General features: G+C 47.8%; 1 protein-coding gene across 1 annotated transcript in view; it reads right to left on the bottom strand.

Annotated features, from left to right (window-relative positions):
• tacr1a (tachykinin receptor 1a) overlaps positions 1–21,738 on the bottom strand; it is a 32,503-nt gene extending 10,765 nt beyond the window's left edge. The window contains exons 1-4 of the mRNA XM_084468421.1: positions 20,823–21,738; positions 11,388–11,582; positions 2,885–3,035; positions 1,341–1,537 (exon numbers count right to left, since the gene is read on the bottom strand). Coding sequence (XP_084324547.1) covers positions 1,341–1,537; positions 2,885–3,035; positions 11,388–11,582; positions 20,823–21,232 — 953 coding nt within the window. The 5' untranslated portion in view covers positions 21,233–21,738. The remainder of the gene's footprint in view (positions 1–1,340; positions 1,538–2,884; positions 3,036–11,387; positions 11,583–20,822) is intronic.
• Positions 21,739–22,081: the final 343 nt, after the last annotated feature.

The raw sequence follows: 22,081 nt of genomic DNA, 5'->3' as shown, positions 1-22,081 counted from the left end.
GGTACGTCCACTTTTTGGGTTTTCAAAGTTGATATAAACTGGAGCGAGACCAGTCTGATCTTCAGCAAGAAGCTGGGATGTGAGTGTGTGAGATCAAGATGGTTTCATGAGGCTTCTGGTGTAAAGGACTGATGAAAGATGGTTGGAAGCCTCTGTTGCTGACATGGATGTTGAATAACTGATGAGCCTGATCACTCATTCGCAAAGAGTCTGTCAGTACTGACATTAAATCAGTTTAAAAGGGCCCCTATTTCACAACTCAATGTGAGACTTATTCATTATTTCATTCATTCATCATTCATTATTCATTATTCATTATCAATGGGGCTCGTATGGGAGATCATGGGAGATTTTGCTGCTGGTACCCATATTCAGAGGACTCAAGGGAGTCGTAATACTGTAATATCCTAAATCAACGTAAATATACCAAAAGCTAGGCTAATGAAAACTTTGTTTTACCAAGTCTTGCATTAGAAACTATTCCCATAACAACATAACAACAAAGCTCCTATTGTTCCAACACGGAGGCGCTCGTTGTGATGAGAAGCTTCAATGCACAAGGCCTATCCTCTGACATCAGTGGGAGAGGTGTATGCAATGTGGACCAACTACTCCTACGGTCCCCACTCTGGTAGAATGTACCAACTGCTAGGCTGGAGTTGCATCGGTCCATCTGAATGAACAGATGTGAAGTACTGGATGGATTTGTAAATGGCTTGGAATGACAACTCCCTCTCACACCTGGTGGTAACAGGAACCCTTTAAAGTGCATAGAGGCCATTCGTCCAGGGGGAAAGGTCCATCCCGCCAACCTGGAGGAGATCATGTATCATTGCGCATCCAGCTTCTCTCGGAGGAAGAGGGAACATTGGATTTCCTGCAAAAATGTTGACTTGGTTCCACACAGAGCCAGCCGAGCACTCAAGCACACAGCCAGGGTCTGGCGGGGTTCTAAACATAGTGTGTATACCCCTTTCTGCACATTGCTGCCAAATCACATCACGGTTAAACAGATGCAGAGGGTTCGGAGTCCGTCTGTCGGTGTGGCCGCCTGTCCGTCGGCCCATCTGTGTAATCTCCATATACCAAATACAAGCTCAGAGCTGGCTTTTCGTTTCTTCTTCTTTTACTCCGGGATAGAGAGAACTGAAAACGCCTGTAAACACGCCAATCAACTGTTATGGAGACGACTGTGTGTGTGTGTGTGTGTGTGTGTGCGCGTGTGTCAGTCCATCCCTTCAAGTCAGTCCTCCCTTTCCTTCAACCTATGTCTCTCCGTTCAACCTTCTGTCTCGTGTCTCCCCTCCCCCGTCTCTCTGTTGAGTGTCGGGACCACAGACCTGTCATTGAGGCAGCAGTAGATGATGGGGTTGTACATGGTGGAGCTCATGGCCAGCCACATCACGGCCAGGTACACCTGCTGGATGAAGGTCTGCTCAAACATCTCCGGGAGGAACTCGTGGAGCAGGAAGAAGACGTGGTAGGGCAGCCAGCAGATGGCAAAGGTGCACACCACCACGATCATCATCTTGACCACCTGTGACCGGATTCAGAAAGTCAAGTCAAGTCAAAACTGGTTGAGATGTGTCACAGCTTAGTTTGTATAGTCATTTTGACAGTTGGACGCTGTTGCCTATGTGCAAGCCTGCCATCGCTGGCACCACTAGTGGTTAGTTCCACACTGACATCGTAACACCATGTAACACCAGTTCCCTGGTCGACTTATTTGTAATTTGCAGATTTGTGTTAATATGCCACACATGGCAAACCTGAACCTTCAGGGAAATTGGATTACAGATGTGATCAAATCAAAGCCTATTAGTGGAATTACAGACTGGAACAATTGCGGTAGAATATGCGTTGTGTATTCAAAGTATCCCGCTGGCTTTAAACAATAATTTGTGTTCAGGTGATCTTGTTGTAACCCTATTTAGGACACCCGTTGAGATGCAAGGCGACACAAATACACACCAACAAGCAAGGGCATCGAGAAACAACAAAGCAACAGGAAGGTTGAGGTGAGGGCGGGTGAAGCGGTGGAGAATGGAAGAGCAAGGAACGCGGGAACAAAAGCTCAACACAAATTAGACCATCGGCCAGAGACCACAGAAAAAGCAGGACAAGGAGAGACAGGGGAGTGAGACAAGAGAGATCGATGAGGAAATATGGTGACATTTATGCCAGTCATGATAAATCGGCGAAGAGGGTAAAAAACGTGGACGCAAATGTGAACATTTCTGCTTGTTCCTGATCACAGCCCGGCTAATAAAGCCTGATGGGATGGTAATGTGATTACTGCTTGTGTGAATTGGTGACTTTCAGATGCAGCTGCAGCCCTCGAACAATAATGATCTTTTGTTGCTTTGTTTGGCAGGATGCCCAAAAACAAGGAACATCTGCGTTTACTGGTTATGTTTTCTGTTGTGTTTGTTATGTTAACAGGTGGATTTTAACGTAGTTATCTAACGTAGAGTATTTCATTATACCACTTCATTAGGAGGACACCCTGGCATTATACTCAAGTACTCAAGAATACTGTCTCCATTTTGGACATTTCTGAAGTAAAATAGTTCCTTCCTTTCCTCGTAATTTAGCTGAGGGTAAATAACAGCTAGGCAGGCGGTGTATCTGGAAATAATCCTCACAAGGTAATCCTCAGAGTGAGAGAAGCACTGATGGAACGTAAAGACTGAGCCGTTAGATTGGATTTGGATCTGATTGGGGTTATCAAAGTGCTCCAGGGAAATCAATTTACGGTGGCGGGCGGATAACACACAATGAGGGAAAACAGACTGAGACGGAGAAGAGCGGAGAGGAAAGAGAAGATGCAGCGAGTGAGAAAACATTCCCCGGTTCCCCCGTGCGGACCCCCAGGGCGGCGAACCTTGCGCTTGGCGATGAGCTGCTCCTTGTAGCGGTCGGAGGAGTCCCCCGGGATCTCGCTGGCCCACAGGGTCAGGCCCACCACCAGGTAGGCGCAGCCCATCACCACCAGGGGCAGGAGGTATATGAGGATGACCACGCACACGTAGTACCTGGGGGCGTGGGCGGAGGGGGGCGATCAGGGTCAGGACGTTAGGGACATGAGGTCAGGGTTTTAAGGACGTTAGGGACATGAGGTGAGGGTCAGGACGTTAGGGACATGAGGTCAGGGTTAAGGACGTTAGGGACATGAGGTCAGGGTCAGGACGTTAGGGACATGAGGTCAGGGTCAGGACGTTAGGGACATGAGGTCAGGGTTAAGGACGTTAGGGACATGAGGTCAGGGTTAAGGACGTTAGGGACATGAGGTCAGGGTTAAGGACGTTGAGGACATGAGGTCAGGGTTAAGGACGTTAGGGACATGAGGTCAGGGTTAAGGACGTTGAGGACATGAGGTCAGGGTTAAGGACGTTAGGGACATGAGGTCAGGGTTAAGGACGTTAGGGACATGAGGTCAGGGTTAAGGACGTTAGGGACATGAGGTCAGGGTTAAGGACGTTAGGGACATGAGGTCAGGGTTAAGGACACGGAGGCACGTGTTAGAGCTTGGTGTTTTCCGTCGCCTTTTAAGTTAGGATACATCATTTATTTTTAGAAGCGTTTTTGGTCATATTTGTTCCGTCACTTCCACTGACCCCCTGAGCAATCAAATCAAATCAGCTGTGCCAAGAAAAATAAAAAATAAATCTGGTGTTTGTGGCGAGGGGCTTTGGAGGGAGGAGTTGGTGTGTTTCTGTTGGGTGCTTTCACAATCGAGTTACTGCTGCTGGTTCCTCCAAGTTGCTTACCCTTTGGTCAACTGTCTACCGTCTATCTCTATCTCTCTGCCACCTATGGGTACATCCACTTTAGTTTGTGGTCATGATTTACTTTAAGGCCGTCTGATAATTAGGAAACAACATACTACTATTACTTAAGAAAAACCAAGATAAAACATGGAGGGATAAAGCATAAAGCATATAAGATATAAATTGTGTAACTGCACATCCAAATAAGATATGTTACTGACACGTACAAATAACTTAGTACATCTGTACCTAAAGTTCAGATGTTTTATTTTCCTTCAGTGTCGTACTGAATGACCACTCCTCTAACCAGGGGCTAACTTGAGAACTCCCACAGTTCCACAGCAGAGTGAGAAGTTCCACAGCAGAGTAATGAATCAAGGCAGCGGCCAGAATCCGTCCGTTTTACTGCGACGGAGGAGAATGAAGTGTTTAAACTACTGACGATTACAGATGTCGGGGGTGAGGGATGGGGTGAGAACGCTCAGCCCAACTGTCCGATTGATTTAAAGCCTGCTTGAAATGATGAATCGCGACGGTCTCTGTATTTATCGAATGATTCGCTCTCCACGTTCACAGCGCAGTGGTAATGTGTGTTCCTGTGTGTGTGTGTGTGTGTGTGTGTGTGTGTGTGTCGGTGTGTGTGTAGCCCCAACTTCACAGAACCTTCGTGGAGTGTGTAATTTAATTAGAATGTCCAGTGACTTTTAACCCATACCTTCTCCTCCAGGGCATGCATCTGAATTCACTGAAAAATGCTTCGGAACAAAGCATGTGCTAGATTATAGATAATAATAAATAATGCATTCAAATAGTGTATTCAATAAACCCATTCAGAGTGTGTGTGTTTGTGCACCATAGCATAGGCGAACCACCCACCCTCTACTCATGCGCCAGTGAAACAACGCTCCCTCTCCCTCTCTCCCTCTGGGCACAGTGTCCCGCGGAGCGGGCAGGGTCTTTTTGCTTGGCAATTAACTGCAATTATGCTAATCAGCATAAACAGCTCAGCCGGGGGGCAGCCACGGCTGCCACCGGGCGTCGCTCCTGCCTTTCATGGGGCAGACAATAGGCCACCTTGCAGCCCCTACTGCAGCCAGACCCGCCGCCAGGAGTTAGCCACGCCGTGTACCGTGAAGCAAAACATGAGAAATGGAAAAAGCACTTTGGGTGTTGGTGTGCTTGTGTGTATTGTGATACACAATACAATACGTGTTTGTGGGACGTGGGATGAAATTAATAATAAAAAACGAAAGGCAGCCGTCACCTTGCTGGCACCTGATAATATTGTGCTCTTTTTCTCCACTTCTCCACTCTCCTCTCGCTTTCCCTCTGCCGACCTCTCCTCTCTGTACCTCTCCTACCTCTCCTCTCTCTGTCCCTCTCCTCTCTCTGTCCCTCTCCTCACCTCTCTCTCTCTACCTATCCTTAACTCTTCTCATCTCCTTACCGCTCCTCTCCATCCCTCTCCTCTCTGTCCGTCTCCATACCTCTCAGCCCTCGTTCTCTCTTCTCACCCCTATCATTCTCTACTTTCTTCTCCTGCCAAGACCTTGAAAGAACTACTCTACACGGCTACTCTAAAACATCCACTACCAATATAAGTTGTCAAAAAATGATCAACTTTGTTATACCAATTCTGGAGGAGAGCACTCACAGCATGAGTGTGCGTCAGCGAAAACATATAAAGTATACCACAAAGTGCAAGGCCTCAATACAGAGTTTGTGAACGCTCGCCCTCAATACTTCGGCAGAAACAGAAAAACAAAGTAGTACCCCCCCCCCCACCCCACCCCACTTACACCCCAAAGAGCCCAGAAAGAAAATTTCCATTCTGAAAATATTGATGTTGGCTCTCATCCACTTGTGACAAAAATACGAATGGGAGCCATTGGAATACAGAGAAGGGTATATATACGTGAGTAATCCGCTTGGCAGGTTAGCTATACTCCTTTTGTGTGGAACGTCTTGTGTTTGTGGTGTGCTTGCGTTTGTGGTGTGCTTGCGTTTGTATTTTTACTTCCTTGCAGGGTTTGAGCTGGGAGGTGTGATCTCCACAGCGTGTTAGAATGGAAATAGTTTACAGGGCGTTGATGCCGCTACAGAGAATCTGTCGCTGTCTTGGTCTCTCTCTATTCTCTCTCTCTCTATACTCTATTCTCTGTTCCTCCGTCTCAGCCTCTCTGCCTTAACGCCTGAGAAGACAGACTCCTGCGTTCTCTGAGCTGTCAGACATGTGTGAAATTGGCTGTCACAGCTCACTAATAGGTTAGCCTTTCTCAGCGCACAGCGATGATAAAGCGAGCTGACCCCACCGCATGCGGGGAACAGGTACTCCTCGTTTGTAATTCATTAGGATTTCCTCCGTCGACTCGTCTCTCCGTTCCCACACATGGAGGTGAGCGATGATGACGGATGACGGTGGCTTGCGTGTTGTAATACTTCTGCATCCCTTTTTCGAAGGGATCTCCTCCACCGCAGTCACCTCCACCCCCCTCACCTCCATCCTTGTCTCTCACACCTCGGTCACCCCCTCCCCTCAAACCCCTTCCCACCCTTCCCCTGTCAACCCCTGTCACCTCCACCCCTCACCTCCATCATCTCTAAACCCCACCTCTGTCAGCTCTCAGTCTGAACATCTGAATTATCTCCCTGGCTTGTTTGAATGGAACCACTGTCACAAGCCAGTACTAGTTTGTTCCCTGGAGTAAAGCTGAGCTTGGTTGTTGCTGGGTAGTGGTGGCCGGGGAATGTGTTCTGAGGATGGGGGATGCAGCGGACCGCCCAGAGAGGGAAATGCTTCTGTCTTCTCCTGGAACACCGCAGGCTGGCCGCGCTGCACATACGTAACGAAGCAGCACACACACACACACACACACACACACACACACACACACACACACACACACACACTCAAACATCACTCTACACACACACACACACACACACACACACACACATACACACACACACACACACACACAGACACACATACACACCCTACACACGTGCACACACCCAACAATTATTCAGTCACGCCCTGACGGTTTTAGTAAAATGATTGATTGAGGAAAATCTTTAAACATTCGAATTTGCTCTAAAGTTGGCTAGCGATCCAAAACACGGGGTTCAATCCAGTTCTACTAAACTATTACATGGAAATCACAGACACAGACACACACTCCTTGAGAAGCAGAGCCGAGTGCTTGTGGGGAGCAATCAGACGTCCCTGGTGAGCCCCTGGTGGATCTTAACACCATTCGCAGTAGTCAACAAGCTGCTGAAGGCTTCCACCTGCCTTCACACACGCCTCTCCATCAGGACTCAACAGACCTCCGCTTTGGCTCACAGCCAAACACATCAGTGTGAGCGTCAAAGACGACATTCTGTCCTTGTTCACGGACGATAAAGTTCTCTGAATCCAAAACCCATAACGATTGTCGCCTCACTTCCACCCGGCTGCAATACAACTCCTCCCTCGAACGCACGAGAACCCAAGCTCACCCTGTGACCTAGCTACAGCAGCCAAGTCACCACGTCAGGGAGGTGGAGGGTGTCACTAGCACAATGTCCCCATCAACGGTATGTGTGTGCGGTCACGAAACCGATCGCATTGGCACCGTTTTGTGTGCAGATTGTATTTATAACCTCCCCTGAGACCTTGCACCCGCAAAATTCCTCCGGCTGAAGTTATGGGGTCAGGGGTGTTGAGCGGTGAGGGGGGGCGTCGTCTGACCAGCACCAGGTGCCACCAGTGCCAGACGGACAGATGGCGCCCGATCATATGTGTCAATCACAGAAGGAGTGGGGGGGGGGATCAGCTGGTAGGGGGAGGGGTCAGGTACCTTGATTGGTTCCATTAGAACAGGTGATGGCTACAACCGAGCCTCAGTGCCTCATCCCCAGGCCCGATCCGCTCCAAGGGGGATAGTCTAATTTGTTTTGCGATGCTACTTTGGTGGATAGACCGAGTCGGCAAGCAAGGAAACGTCACTTCCGGTCAGGGCCGTGGGGGAAAACAAACCGTTTTCCCCATACACACTCATGCAAAAAGGCGGTATTTTAAACCTTTGTCAAACGCTTGTCCGCTGTCATTTCTTGGTTTGAATCACTTGTATATGCTGTCAAAGGGCTATATATTAAAAAAATTATCATGATCGGGTCGATTGTTGTCCGTATATTTTTTAAAAAGTGGATCTTTCACAGTTGGTCTCCCCCCACAGCGTTGAGTCTAGGTGGGTGTTCCCTTGGTCGCCGGCCGGATCTATATCGGTTTGGCAAGATATAAAAGCTCAGGTTGTGATTTTTAAATTTATTTGCGGTGCAAAATGGTAAACAACAACTCTTCGGCATTGTCTCTCCGAGTGTCTACAGCCGGCGACCAAGGGAACACCCACCTAGACTCAACGCTGTGGGGGGAGACCAACTGTGAAAGATCCACTTTTTAAAAAATATACGGACAACAATCGACCCGATCATGATAATTTTTTTAATATATAACCCTTTGACAGCATATACAAGTGATTCAAACCAAGAAATGACAGCGGACAAGCGTTTGACAAAGGTTTAAAATACCGCCTTTTTGCATGAGTGTGTATGGGGAAAACGGTTTGTTTTCCCTCACGGCCCTGACCGGAAGTGACGTTTCCTTGCTTGCCGACTCGGTCTATGGCGGTAGGCGGGGGAGGTGGTGGGTGGGGGCAATATCCTGCCTGGCAGCGGGGGTAGACACAGGTTTGATGAGCGGGGAGATGAACACAGAGAGAGTCGTTATTGGAACTATGTCTGTTGTTCTGCGTAGGAATGTGTGTGTTTTATATTTACGACTGTGTCTGTGGGTCTTGTGTACCACCGTTTGTGTCCTCAGTGCTCTGCAACAGTTGCTTAGCGATCATAAAAGAGATGCATTGTGTGTGTGTGTGTGTGTGTCTCCTGTGTTATCTTCGCCCTAGCAGCTAGAGCCACTTAGCAGGTGTGTTGGGCCCAGCAGGGGTTTCTCTGGGTTCCTCGTGGACCCACGGCACCGTATTGTTCTGCCGCGGCTCGTCTCCTGTCTTCTCTCTGCCACGACTCCCTGCTGGGACAGGAAGCTACAGTCGCAGAGCTTCTGTCACGCAGCGACGGAGCGACAGAGATCTCTGTGGTTGTGTTTTAGTATTCTCATAAATCCAACTTTAGATTACTTATTAACTTTGAGTCCGGCCCCCCCTGTGGCCCCCCCAAACAAGCCAACCCCCCCCATCAACAATCGTGCCCGCAATAGCGCTCGTCCGCGATCCCCCCCCCCCGCCAACAATCGCACTCGCAATACGGACCCCCCCCCCCCCCCCCATCAACAATCGCGCTCGCAATAGCGGTCGTCCACGATCCCCCCCCCCCCCCCCCCCCCCCCCCCGTCAACAATCAATTTCGTTCGTGCCCCTCTAACAGAAAAGTCGGCCCCATCTCGGCCCCCCCATTCAAACCGGTCTAGAATCGCCACTGTCTAGGAAGGCTAGGAAGGTGAAAGTACAGCCATTTGATCCTTGTGTGGCTGACCCATCTGACCCTGTTGATAATGTTCCGTGGTCCTTGGTAGAACAGGTGCTTCATTGATCTCTGGGGAGTGACTTAAGCCACAGATTATTAGATCTATTACTTATAAATTCAAAAAAACTGCTAAATATACAATGTAAATGTAACATTTACACTACACATAAACATGTATGCTGTTGCCATGGCTAATCAAACTGAAAACAATGACGGAATACTATTTAAGTCTGAATCGCCATTCACTGCCTGTCTGCATTAGAGGAGGACAGGAAGTCTTAATTGAGGCGCTCAAAGTGGAAGGAAATGGGCATGTTTGCCTCAAACGACTTCCATGCAAATAGAGTCTTTCTGCAACGCATCTGGCGGCCATTAGGGAAATGAAAATGAAATTTTCTTAAGGTACGTCCATGTTGACTTTCCTTTTAACCCCGTGGAGGATGATTAAGCTTGTGTTGAGCTAGGCTGAGCAGATGCTAGGCCTGCGTCCTGACTGAAGCACTGTTTAGATTGTACGAGGGACCCTCAAGGTTACTTCCTCTCGCTAAAGGCATCCATTCTGTGGCTTGTGTGTATAAATTAACTTGAAGAAGGCATGAAAGGAAACATTCTTTGTCTCATCTTTGCCCTGTTTGCCCTTACTCGAGAGGAAAAGCATGGGATTTATGGCGTTTGGCTGCTGGGAGGAAAAACTAAAGGCAGCGATTTGTTTAGAATCCAGGGAAGCCTCACTTTTTGATCAAGGGCAGTAACTCTAAAGCTTAGAACCACAGACTAGAGCTCCAGGCTAGTTACTTTTCCTGATGCGCCTACACCGGCACTGGTCTGATGAACAGTGAGCTTTCTTTGGATCCTATTGGAGTAGTATTTCATCATCTTTTATGTTTGGTACAAACCCATGGTTGTCGAGGCTGTTTACTGCAGGCGGCACCGGACTGAGCGGGCCCAAGGACATTTATTGCAAGAAAGTGTATCGCAGCCACTATTCTTTCATGGCCCGACCAAGCGTCAAGAGATCCTCCTATAAATGATAACGCTTAAGATTGACTTGATACTACTGCATCAAATGACTGGGGAGTCGACACAGGTGCTTTTATTAATGGTTCTGCATCCCTGCATGTTTTTACAACTTTGAAGAGTTGCAAATAAGCTATGGTGGTAACTTACGCACAGATGGCGCTTGCGTCGCACTTCAATGCTTTCTTTAAAACAAATAAATCTGTGTGTTCCCAATCTTGTGTTCCCAATCCGTGCACACGGTTTTCTAAATCAGTTCCCTCAAATTTGTTATTTTCTACACAGCAGGGATTCCCCATTAAGTATTGTAACGGCGAACACATATCTGACTCAGATATATACAGTATGAATGACTGAATGTAGTGTTTATCTTTATAGAGATTTGCAGCATGACAAAAAGCAGCTCCAACCACTGTTTTCCAATTTTTGTATGTCTGTAAACTCAACCAAGAGTATATAATATATATATATAATAATAATATATCATATTTCAACTACATATTGTTGCTACATTCATACTGTATAGATGTCGGTCTGAATCCGATTTTTCGTTCGCCGTCACAATGCCTCATGGGGAATCCCTGCTGTGCTGGTTTTATAAAACCGTGTGCACAGATTGGGAATCCAAGAGCACGTATTTACACATAAAGGTTTCTTTTCTATCATGTGACCCCTAGAGGGGCTCCATATAAGAGATTGTGTGCAAATGAAAAAATGAAAGTCTTCGAACTATCAAAAAGGAAAAAAAAATGTGATTGTCAGAAGAAGACAATTTGGAATGGCCGATTTTCGGCCAGGGTCTCCAAAGAAAGGCTCAAAAGTTGTATTGCCTATGGTCCTTAGTCTCTTCAAAAAGAAACACTCTTGTGATGTGCCTGAAATTCACAACAACACTTCCTCTCCTCCCCACTCACACTCTCCGCCAGTCTCCCCCGACACAAACCCTGTCCTTCCCGCCCACCTTCCATCACAAGGCAATTAACAACATGCATTTTACACGTCCTCTCGCCAGGGAGAGGGGTCAGGGAGCAGGCAGGGAGAGAGAGAGAACGAGGCAGGAGTGAAACGGCTCACATCTTTTTGAAGTCGCAGAGCGTGTACTCGGGCCAGTCGATGTAGCAGACCACACGTCCGGGGAGTGCGATGGTGTTGGAGTAGTAGTACTGCGGGAAGGCCAGCAGCAGGGCCAGCACCCAGATCACCCCCACCACCACCTTGGTCTCTGTGGCTGACATCCTCTGCTGCAGTGGGTGGATGATGGCCATGTACCTGCAGGGGAGAGCGCACGGAGGTTAGTGACGGACTATCAAGACCTGACGGGCCGGACCAGCCGTGCATTTAACCCTGTTTTGGAGCCTATTGCTAAGCTCGGCTGTGGTCCAAGAAAAGCTTTTCCTTGTCTTTCCAAGGGCTGAGTGTTATGGGGTCTGGTCCAGAGTGGGTCTGTGAAGCCCTTTTAGATTGTAGCTGTGATGAAACACTCAAAATAGAATTGATTTGAAAATTGACATGCTGAGTCACATGCCGAAGGCACTATTGTCGCCTCAAGGCAGGTTTTGTCATCTGTGTCCATAAAAAAAGGATAAAAGGATACACAGGTGTCCATCAAAGATCATCTGAGAAGTAACTTTTTCATGACTTGGATAGTTGTATATATTTTTTGACTTCTTTTGAAATATACTTCTTCAGTTCATCACCTATTCCATCCCTGTAAGGAAACAAATCCATCCCTGTAAGGAAAAAAAATACATTTTCTGAAGCTCTTTGGTTGAGGATGGAATCATAGTTTTTGTATTACACAAAACTGCAATGTGAAGAGGTCTGTTATGAATGATAACCCATAATGCCGAGCTCTTTCTCACCCTCATTCTTCATCATCGTATTCATGCGAACAATCACAGCAGTAACACTTTAAAACATTGTCCTCTTTTTTAATTTAGAAGTTTGGTTCATTTGCTTTCAGAGGAGGAAGAGGATCCCGTCTGGCACAGCGTTTAGTTTGGTTTGGTGCTTTGCTATTCATGCGACGGCTGCGTCTCTATCGCGACAAAGCTTTATAAATAGGTGGAAAAAAATCGGTCAAATTTTGGCGTACGACTGTTAATTCAATAGTAAATCGGAAACATCCTAATTAGCTAAGATTAGCTGAGATTCTGCACCATTTTAGGAAGGCATTGGAAGGTTTCTTAATTGATGCAGGCTGTCCCCAAAGGACCAGCCTAAGCAGCCCGCAGTGTCTATGAAACTAACGAGATGTAAGGCATAATGAATTTGTCAAACATTTCGTTTATTTGAGGGGTTTCTTTCTACAAGATATGTTATGCCATATGTTATGCCAACTGTTTTACATAGTAAACAGACACACTGAATACGACAAACAGAGGATGATGGGAAATGGAAAATAGAGAAAATAATAGAGTAATCTTACTGCGAGTTGGTGTTATTTTAGAAAAATGCAGAGAGGGATACTTTGCTGAATGGTGTTCACTCTTTCATTCCAGACACTTCATATTGCCTTTGAAACAACCGTCGCTGTTTATTGGGCCCATTAATTCTATCAACCACTATTAAAGACTTGATTAAAGTGTTTGCTTCGTCACTGTCCTGGCTCCGGTCTAATCTATCTTCACTCCAGAGAGCTGGTGGAGAGAGAACCGGTGTCCGTGCTGACGATGATTAGCCTGACCAATGAGCTATATCAGAGAGGGTCCACTCGCAGTCTCTCTCTCTTCTACCACTTTAAGTTTGGTGTCCATTTGAGATCTGGTAGGCTTTGTTTGGGGAGTTTACTGTTTTAAGTTGATCTGGCTGGTTCAAGCCTTGTTTTGTCAGATCTCCTTTCCTCTTTCATCCATGGTGTTATTTGCCCATTTTCTGTTATAGATAATACCCCCCCCTCCCACCCCGTCAACAACTCCGCCAGCCCGTAATCGCGCCGTCAACAAGGTGGGGGGGGGGGGGGGGGGGGGTTAGTGAGCTGTAACCATGAACACACTTCCCTGCAGGTCGTAACACTCACCCTGGAACTATGTTTTCACAGTGATGGGCAAGGTTTAACAGAGCTTTATTCAGCTCCACCTTAATAGTGGTCTGTAGTGATTGTCTTCACCCATACTCCACAGGGGAACATGAACATACAGCCTCATAGTCAATATGATCTGTTTAGCCACCCATTCTCCCCTCAGTGTCTCAATTAATTATCTTCTAATCTAGTCAATTACTTCTTGTCAGCTCAGAGATGAGAAGCCCCCATGGTCAGGTGTCAATGCCACATCAGAACTAGACCTTCTGTTGGACGGCAACAAACCAGCCCTCTTAAAATCCTTGATTGTTTTGTCAATCACGGCCAGTGACTGATGGCCAAGATACATACCCATAATGCACTGCAGTGTTTAACTTGAACCACCAAACTCTTGTTGATGGTATTCCTTGCTTACTGGGACCAGTAAAACTAGATTGTTTGGCGTGGGTGCTGCACTGCACGGTTGGTTTCAAACAAACGATGCAATTACAATTGACACATTACTTATTATTACTTATTATTATTATTATCCTTCAAAAGATAAATAACACCAATATTGAGTCTATGCAAAGCTCATTCAAGCATTACATTCCATTACACTCTCTCTCTCTCTCGCTCGCTCTCTTAACCGTACCATCGCAACATGGGAACCCCTCTATTTCTCCTGCTGTGATTGGCTGCGTGGTACGTATGTATCCATCCTATTATCGGCTGTTATTGATGGGAGGTATTTCATTTCCAGGGGCGTTGCACCGCTGCACTCTCCATTTCCTTTCATTTTACGCCTCACATCGGAGCCCCGAGTTCCTCCACTGAGTGCCTCCGCCCTGGGAGACACACACGCTTCCGCCCTCCAGCTCCACCCCCTTCGCCCTCCAGCTCCACCCCCTTCGCCCTCCAGCTCCACCCCCTTCGCCCTCCAGCTCCACCCCCTTCGCCCTCCAGCTCCACCTCCTTCGCCCGACTCCTCTCCCAGCAGGGGGCCATCTTCAGAGTGGGTGTCAGCCTAGGGAAGCCGCCCCCATCCTCACAGAAGGTGAAATTGGTGTCATGGAGAGACTCTCAGATCCAACCAACAGCAGCTCAGCCTGCAGGGCAAACCGGGAAGAGCTCGGTGTCCAACCGTCTCCATGGGGACCGTCTCCATGGTGACCGTCTCCCTGAGGGGCCGTCTCCATGGGGACCGTCTCCCTGAGGGACCGTCTCCATGGGGACCATCTCCATGGTGACCGTCTCCCTGAGGGACCGCCTCTGTGATTAAAGCAGCGCCCCAGCGGTGAGGCCCCCCTCCCGAGCCTCCAACCGGCCCCAGCTCCCTTTCTTTATCTATCCTTCATTTTTCCTCCAAATCACATTTGCGAGCCGGTTTCCAGTAATCGGATCATAAGCGTGATTTCTTTACTCGGCCTCGGGGAGAGAGAGCGGTGTTGTTCAACAGGAGAATTGCTTTCAAAATTGAAATTCCAAAGCAGCAGCATTTAAAGGAAACCCCCCCTGATTGGACCCTCTGAGACATCTGTTGTACTATGGCTAGTGCTGTTACTAGTGCTGTTACTAGTGCTGTTACTAGTGCTGTAACTAGTACTGTTACTAGTGCTGTTACTAGTGCTGTTACTAGTGCTGTTACTAGTGCTGTAACTAGTACTGTTACTAGTGCTGATACTAGTGCTGATACTAGTACTGTTACTAGTGCTGTTACTAGTACTGTTACTAGTGCTGTTACTAGTGCTGTTACTAGTGCTGTTACTAGTACTGTTACTAGTACTGTTACTAGTGCTGTTCTTAGTGCTGTAACTAGTACTGTTACTAGTGCTGTTACTAGTGCTGTTACTAGTACTGTTACTAGTACTGTTACTAGTGCTGTTCTTAGTGCTGTAACTAGTACTGTTACTAGTGCTGTTACTAGTGCTGTTACTAGTACTGTTACTAGTACTGTTACTAGTGCTGTTCTTAGTGCTGTAACTAGTGCTGTTACTAGTGCTGTTCTTAGTGCTGTAACTAGTACTGTTACTAGTGCTGTTACTAGTGCTGTTACTAGTGCTGTTCTTAGTGCTGTTACTAGTGCTGATACTAGTACTGTTACTAGTGCTGTTACTAGTACTGTTACTAGTGCTGTTACTAGTGCTGTTACTAGTGCTGTTCTTAGTGCTAGTGTTCTTTCTCTAAAACAGCTGTTACCAAGTCTACAGTAAATAAGGCCATGTTAGTTTGACTTGGATGGTGAGCTGTAGCTTGAAATCAAGGGATCATCAGTCCTAACCCGTCAGATTAACATCAACACACGGTTGACCTTTGACCCCTCACGTCACATCTGTCCCCGCTGCAGCTGCGATGACGCAGCCCTCCGTTAATAGACCCTCCTCAGTCCATGATTCCCTTCATCATCGGCTTTCAGGGGCCCTGGCTCTCCTGAAATGGGCGGATGCACTCGCGATCCTCCAGCCCAGAGGGAGACGGAGAGGAGAGGAGAGGAGAGGAGAGGAGAGGAGAGGAGAGGAAAGGAGAACAGAGGAGAGGAGACGAGGGGAGAGGAGGGGAGAGGAGAACAGAGGAGAGGAGAGGAGGGGAGAGGAAAGGAGAACAGGGGAGAGGAGAGGAGGGGAGAGGAAAGGAGAACAGAGGAGAGGAGGAAAGAGGAGAGCAGAGGAGAGGAGGAAAAAGGAGAGCAGAGGAGAGGAAAGGAGGAGGAGAACAGAGGAGAGGAGGTAAGAGGAGAGTAGAGGATTCTGGGTCCCGGCTAGCGAAAGGAGAAAACCCCATTAGGTGCCAACAGAATAAAGTATCAGTTTGTGTCAGTGGCGCGAAACCTCCCAGGTCTTTTTTTAGAGCTTCTTTGTGAGGGGCTGTGAGGGTGGAACGTCGACTCCTTCCTGTCCTCGTCTTCCAGGAGGATCACGAGGACGGGAGGGTGCTAAGGTGACTTGAGAAGCATCTGCTGCAGGGGTCCTGAACCCAGCGGGGGGCCGCTGCTGCTCTCGGAAACTTCCTCCCCCCTCCCCCCGCAGGGGCAGGGTGTATGTGTGTAAGAAATCAATCCTCTGAATGGAGGACAGAGGGTCCTGGTGAGACTTTCAGCTGTCTCCCACACCACCACACCACCACCACCTGTCAACTCCATGACTGTCTGTCACCAGGCAGGACTGCACTAGAGAGGACCAGACTAGACAGTACAAAGTATAATACACTATACTAGACAGTATAATACACTATACTAGACAGTATAATACACTATACTAGACAGTATAATACACTATACTAGACAGTATAATACACAATACAAGACAGTATAATACACTATACTGGACAGTATAATACACTATACTAGACAGTATAATACACAATACAAGACAGTATAATACACTATACTAGACAGTATAATACACTATACTAGACAGTATAATACACAATACAAGACAGTATAATACACAATACAGGACAGTATAATACACTATACTGGACAGTATAATACACTATACTAGACAGTATAATACACTATACTAGACAGTATAATACACTATACTGGACAGTATAATACACTATACTAGACAGTATAATACACTATACTAGACAGTATAATACACTATACTAGACAGTATAATACACTATACTAGACAGTATAATACACTATACTGGACAGTATAATACACTATACTAGACAGTATAATACACTATACTGGACAGGAGGGGGGGGTGAATGCTTACGGATCCAGTGGATCTCATAAAGAATGTTTCAATATTTATGCAATTCAATGTGTTTTCAAGGGAGGGCCCTCCCCACTGAGGGCCCTGTGAGGCCCCACAGGAGGGCTCTGTGAGGCCCCAGAGAGGGACGAGAGTGGTCCGCAGGGACAGAAGCAGAGGGAGGGAGAGGGAGGAGAGGTGGGCCCCAAGGTACAGAAATGGCCTCCAGCCAGAGCCGTGAGCTCTTCGGTGTGAGAGGAGCACATATCTATATGCCCCTCCCCCTCCCACACGTCCGGGGGCTTCACTTCAACTGATCCACAGCGTCGTGAGAAGAGGGGTAGCGATTGATTCCTCACCGCCTCCTAGCCATTAGCAAGGAGCCATCACCCCCCCCCCAGTCCTCGTCCATTTTCATTTCACCCCGAGACAAGAAATTACCGCGTGACGCAGAGTCAGGCCTGAGACGCGGGCTTCATGGCAGTGAATGAGTGATTGCTCCCCCAGCCTCCCCCCCAACTCCCTGGTCGCTGATGGGAGGCGCAGATTGGGAGCAACGTGACGTACGATGGCGGCAGCGCAACCGAAGCCTTTCAGGAGACGGGCGGCTGACGCAGGCCCTGTCATCTCCGAGACACGCAGGCTGGTAAATGGACTTCATTTACGCGGCGCTTTCCTAACCAGCGGCCACTCACAGCGCTTTACAATAGAGCCTAACAGTCAACCATTCACACACACATTCACACACCGACGGCGGAGTCCACCACGCAAGGCGACAGCCAGCTTGTCAGGAGCAGTCAGGCTGAGGTGTGACGACTTGACACTAGCTGGAGGTGGAGCCGGGGATCGAACTAGCAACCTTCTGGTTACCAGCCAAGCCACTCTACCTCTACCTCCTGAGCCACATGCACGCCCACCATTTGATTGTTCCAAAGTAGTAGAGAGACGGGTGGCCCACTGGAACCCCTTTAGAAATCATCTCTCTGACACGTGTTTTATACTGTGGGTGCCGCCCTGGGTGCTCCTACAACGTGTACGATGATAATACCTATCAAAGGTATTGGGTCCATAAAGAAATAGCTCTGAGAGACATTTATCAACTTCATGGGACTTAATGTTTCTTGTGGAATCCCACTCCTGTTTGAGTGTGCATGGCCTCTCTCAGGGCTCTGAGCATGACGTCCTGTCCTGAGAGAGGTGGTTTGTCCAGACAAGGGTTTGCCATCACATTTTCTGTGGTCTCCCACATGGTTCAGAAGAGCGATCCGAGTATTGCCTGTACTTCTTTGTACAGATTAACCATTATTTCATGATGAGAGCATCGCATTCAGCGCCATAAACGGAATGTATTTCCAGTTCAATCATGGCGTACATAGATGCGGTCCCACAGTGTCACTAAAGCACATCCAGGGCCTGATTCAGGGCTCCATCAATCACACATGATCCATATATCTCTCCTCCCATCTCCTGTTATGACGTGTTTCTCATCTCCTCATCGCACTCCCTCTGCGCCTCTGAGATGAAAGGCTTGGTGGGGACCGCACGTCTCATTAAGATGATATTGTATTATAGAAGATAGTCTTATCTACAGCCGGCGGGGGGGGGGGGGGGGGGGGCGGGCATCATGCCATTGTTCTGAGCCATGTGCATGCAGCGACTCTGACAGCATAATTTACCGACGGCTCCTTAAAGCAGTCCTGCACCGCGGCATCGGGGGCGGGGGGGGGGGGGGGGGGGGTGGAGGGGGGGGGGGGAGAGAGAGAGAAAGGGTATAATGTGTGTGCGTGAGGAGCGTGTGTTAGTGCGAGAGAGAGTGTGTGTGTGTTAGTAAGAGAGCGAGAAAGGTGAGTGAGTGTGTGTGTGTGTGTGTGTGTGTGTGTGAGTGAGAGAGAGTTTGTGTGTGCGTGTGTAAGAGAGCGAGAGTGGGGAGTGTGTGTGTGTGTGTGTGTGTGCGTGTGTGAGAGTATGTGTTTGTGTAAGAGAGTGAGAGTGGTGAGTGTGTGTGTGTGTGTGAGAGAGTGTGTGTGCGTGTGTAAGAGAGCGAGAGTGGGGAGTGTGTGTGTGTGTGTGTATGTGTGTGCGTGTGTGAGAGTATGTGTTTGTGTAAGAGAGCGAGAGTGGTGAGTGTGTGTGTGTGAGAGAGAGTGTGTGTGTTTGTGTAAGAGAGTGAGAGTGGTGAGTGAGTGTGTGTGTGTGTGTGTGTGTGTGTGTGTGTGTGTGTGTGTTTGCGTAGGACAGGCAGAGTGGTGAGTGGGTCAGATGTGAACAGACTGTCCCCTCGTCCCCACCTGTTCCCCTAAGGTGAGTTTATGCTCATGCTCTTCATGTCTAAGTAAATTAAGGTGATTAAATCTCAGGGACTTTGATGATGCAGGACGCAGGACTTGATTCATTTTACACGGGTATTAAGAGTATTTTTTACAATTATGACATGTCAGAAATGACGTGCGCACACACACTCTCTCTCGCACAGACATTTCAGACATACACACAAACACACACACACAATTAAGATTTTTGTCTCTCCCACACATACACACACGCACACACATATAAACTATCACAAGTGCATATATTCTCTGACACACCACGCAAAAACACATTATCTCTATCTCATACTCTTTCTCTCAAACACGGGCACACACACACACACACGAATGCACACACATACACACACACGGGCACATACTCACACTCACCCACACACATGCACACATATAAACTCTCACGCAACCGCACAAACTCTGACACACCGCACAAAAAGACATTATCTCTATCTCATACATTTCTCTTACACATAAACAGACACACACACACGCACCCACACACACACATACTCACAAGCACCCAGACACACACACGCACCCACACACGCACACACATACTCACACACACCCATACACGCATGCACACAGAGACACACACAGATACTCACACGCACACACATACTCACACTCACCCACACACAGGTACAGAGGAAGAGGAGGGTGCTGAAGCATGTAAATAACCCCCCCATAGACGCATCCTATCTCAATTAAACTCAGAGTGATAAACAGAACAGAATAGGCCTTTGCCCGTTCCATATTCATACATATTCAACAAGGCTTGGTCATACACATGAATAATAATAATTAATAACCACTGATTTATCGAGCGTGGACGGTTCGTCGCCCCAAACTCTACACGGTGTTCGTGTTATTCACATTCGTTTGGCCGCACAGTGACAGGTGATGAGAATACTTTATTAATCCCAGGAGAAATTAAATCGGTCACAATTGTTCTGCTCAAAATTTAATAATAATAGAATAATAGAATAATAATTATTACCACAATATACAGGTACAACCACAGCTGTTAATTCAAATTCAAAGTTATTTTTGAGGTGGGCTGTGCATAGTTGTATATCTAGTTTGATTGAATTCATTATTCAGTCTGTTCTAGCTTGTTGCGGTGACTGCGACTGGATGCCTGGACCATCCTTACGGTTAACCGGCCAGCACCCCATCACCGATTTAAAATGTTTTGCCTGCATGTATTCATTTAAGTATGTATCTCAACTATGGCACCCACTGCACTCCTCATCATCCCTGGAAGGAGGGATCCCCCACTCTGTGTTTCTTCTCTAGATTTCTTCCTTGCTAATTAAGGAAGTTTTTTCTTGCCCTCTGGGGGCTTGGGTCAGGGGGGTCTTATACATATGGGGCCTGTTAAGACCTTTGAGACACCTGTGATTAAGGGCTAGACAAATAAAATTTAATTTAATTTAAATGTAATTTAATCTAATGTAATTTAACTGATCCACTCGCCTGTCCAGCGCTATGGCCGTCATGGAGTAGATGCTGGCGAACACGGCGGCCACGGGGAAGAAGTTGTGGAAGCGGCAATAGACCAGCCCGTAGTACCAGTCGTTGTGCACCGCGTACGTGAAGTTGATGACCGTGTTGAAGGCCGACATGGACGCCTCGGTGAACGCCAGGTTCAGCAGGAAATAGTTGGTGACGGTCCTCATGCGCTTGTGCGCCATGATGATCCAGATGACGATGAGGTTGCCCACCACGGACACCAGGACGATGCAGCTGTAGGCCAGACCCCAGAGGACGATCCGCCACACCGGCTGGACGAACTGGTTCCCGTCCGCCGTGCCGTTGGTGTCCGAGGCGTTGGTCCCGTTCCGGTCCAGCAACGGGGCGTCCGTGGGGTCGTAGAGGGGGTCCATAGCTGGAGGACTAGTGACTGTGATCTGAAGAGTCTAACGGAGCCTAAAGGAGCCTTACATTAAGGAGGCATACTCAACTTTCTTCAAGGACTTTTTACACGATGGCAAAAAAAAATCGAAATCCATTTTGGTCTCCAGAGTTACTTCAGGAATTAATTGAAGAATAATTTCATTGAGGAATTTCAATCAAAGTACGTTGGGTTAAACTTTCCATTGTGCGCCAAAGCCCGGAGTCGGACCTGCTCTGTTGTCAGACGGTGCGACGGGTCCCGGACGGTGCGGCGGGTCTCGGTGTCTCCGTGAAGTGACGGGGAGATGAAGCCTTCAAGTCTGCGGGTCTCCTCCGCTACGCGCGTCTCCTCTGCGCGTCTCGGCCGCGCGCTCTCGGCTCCCAACGCGGCGCGCCTCCACGGAGCCCTGCGACGCGCAGAACCCGAGCGCACACCCGCACAGAGCTGAGCTTGGATGTGTTGGTGTGTTGGTGTATTAAAATGACCTTTGAACAATGAAAGGAAATTACATTTGTTATTTTTCCATGAGCGCACAACCGGAGTCACAGCAACAACTTATCGGTGCTGTTTTTAGTATCCTACACCAAGTGGTGTGGAACAATTGTTATAATAATGGTTTATGCCTCATGTTAATCATAGTTCGTTTTGTATATTGGTCCTTTTAGTTTTCCAGGGCAACGCAATGATCCAATGAAAAAAGGAAGTTGTTGGGTAACGTAGGGTCAAATAAAGTAGGCTACAGACGAGGTGACCCGGTCAGTAGGCCTATTTGGACTCAATTTATCAATAATATTAATTGACCTGAAGCAAATGGAAATCTGGAGCACCCAACAATGAT

The sequence above is a fragment of the Micromesistius poutassou genome (assembly GCF_964030765.1).
Source record: "Micromesistius poutassou genome assembly, chromosome: 5".
Classification (NCBI taxonomy): Eukaryota; Metazoa; Chordata; class Actinopteri; order Gadiformes; family Gadidae; genus Micromesistius; species Micromesistius poutassou.
This window is presented reverse-complemented; position numbering and strand designations above follow the sequence as displayed.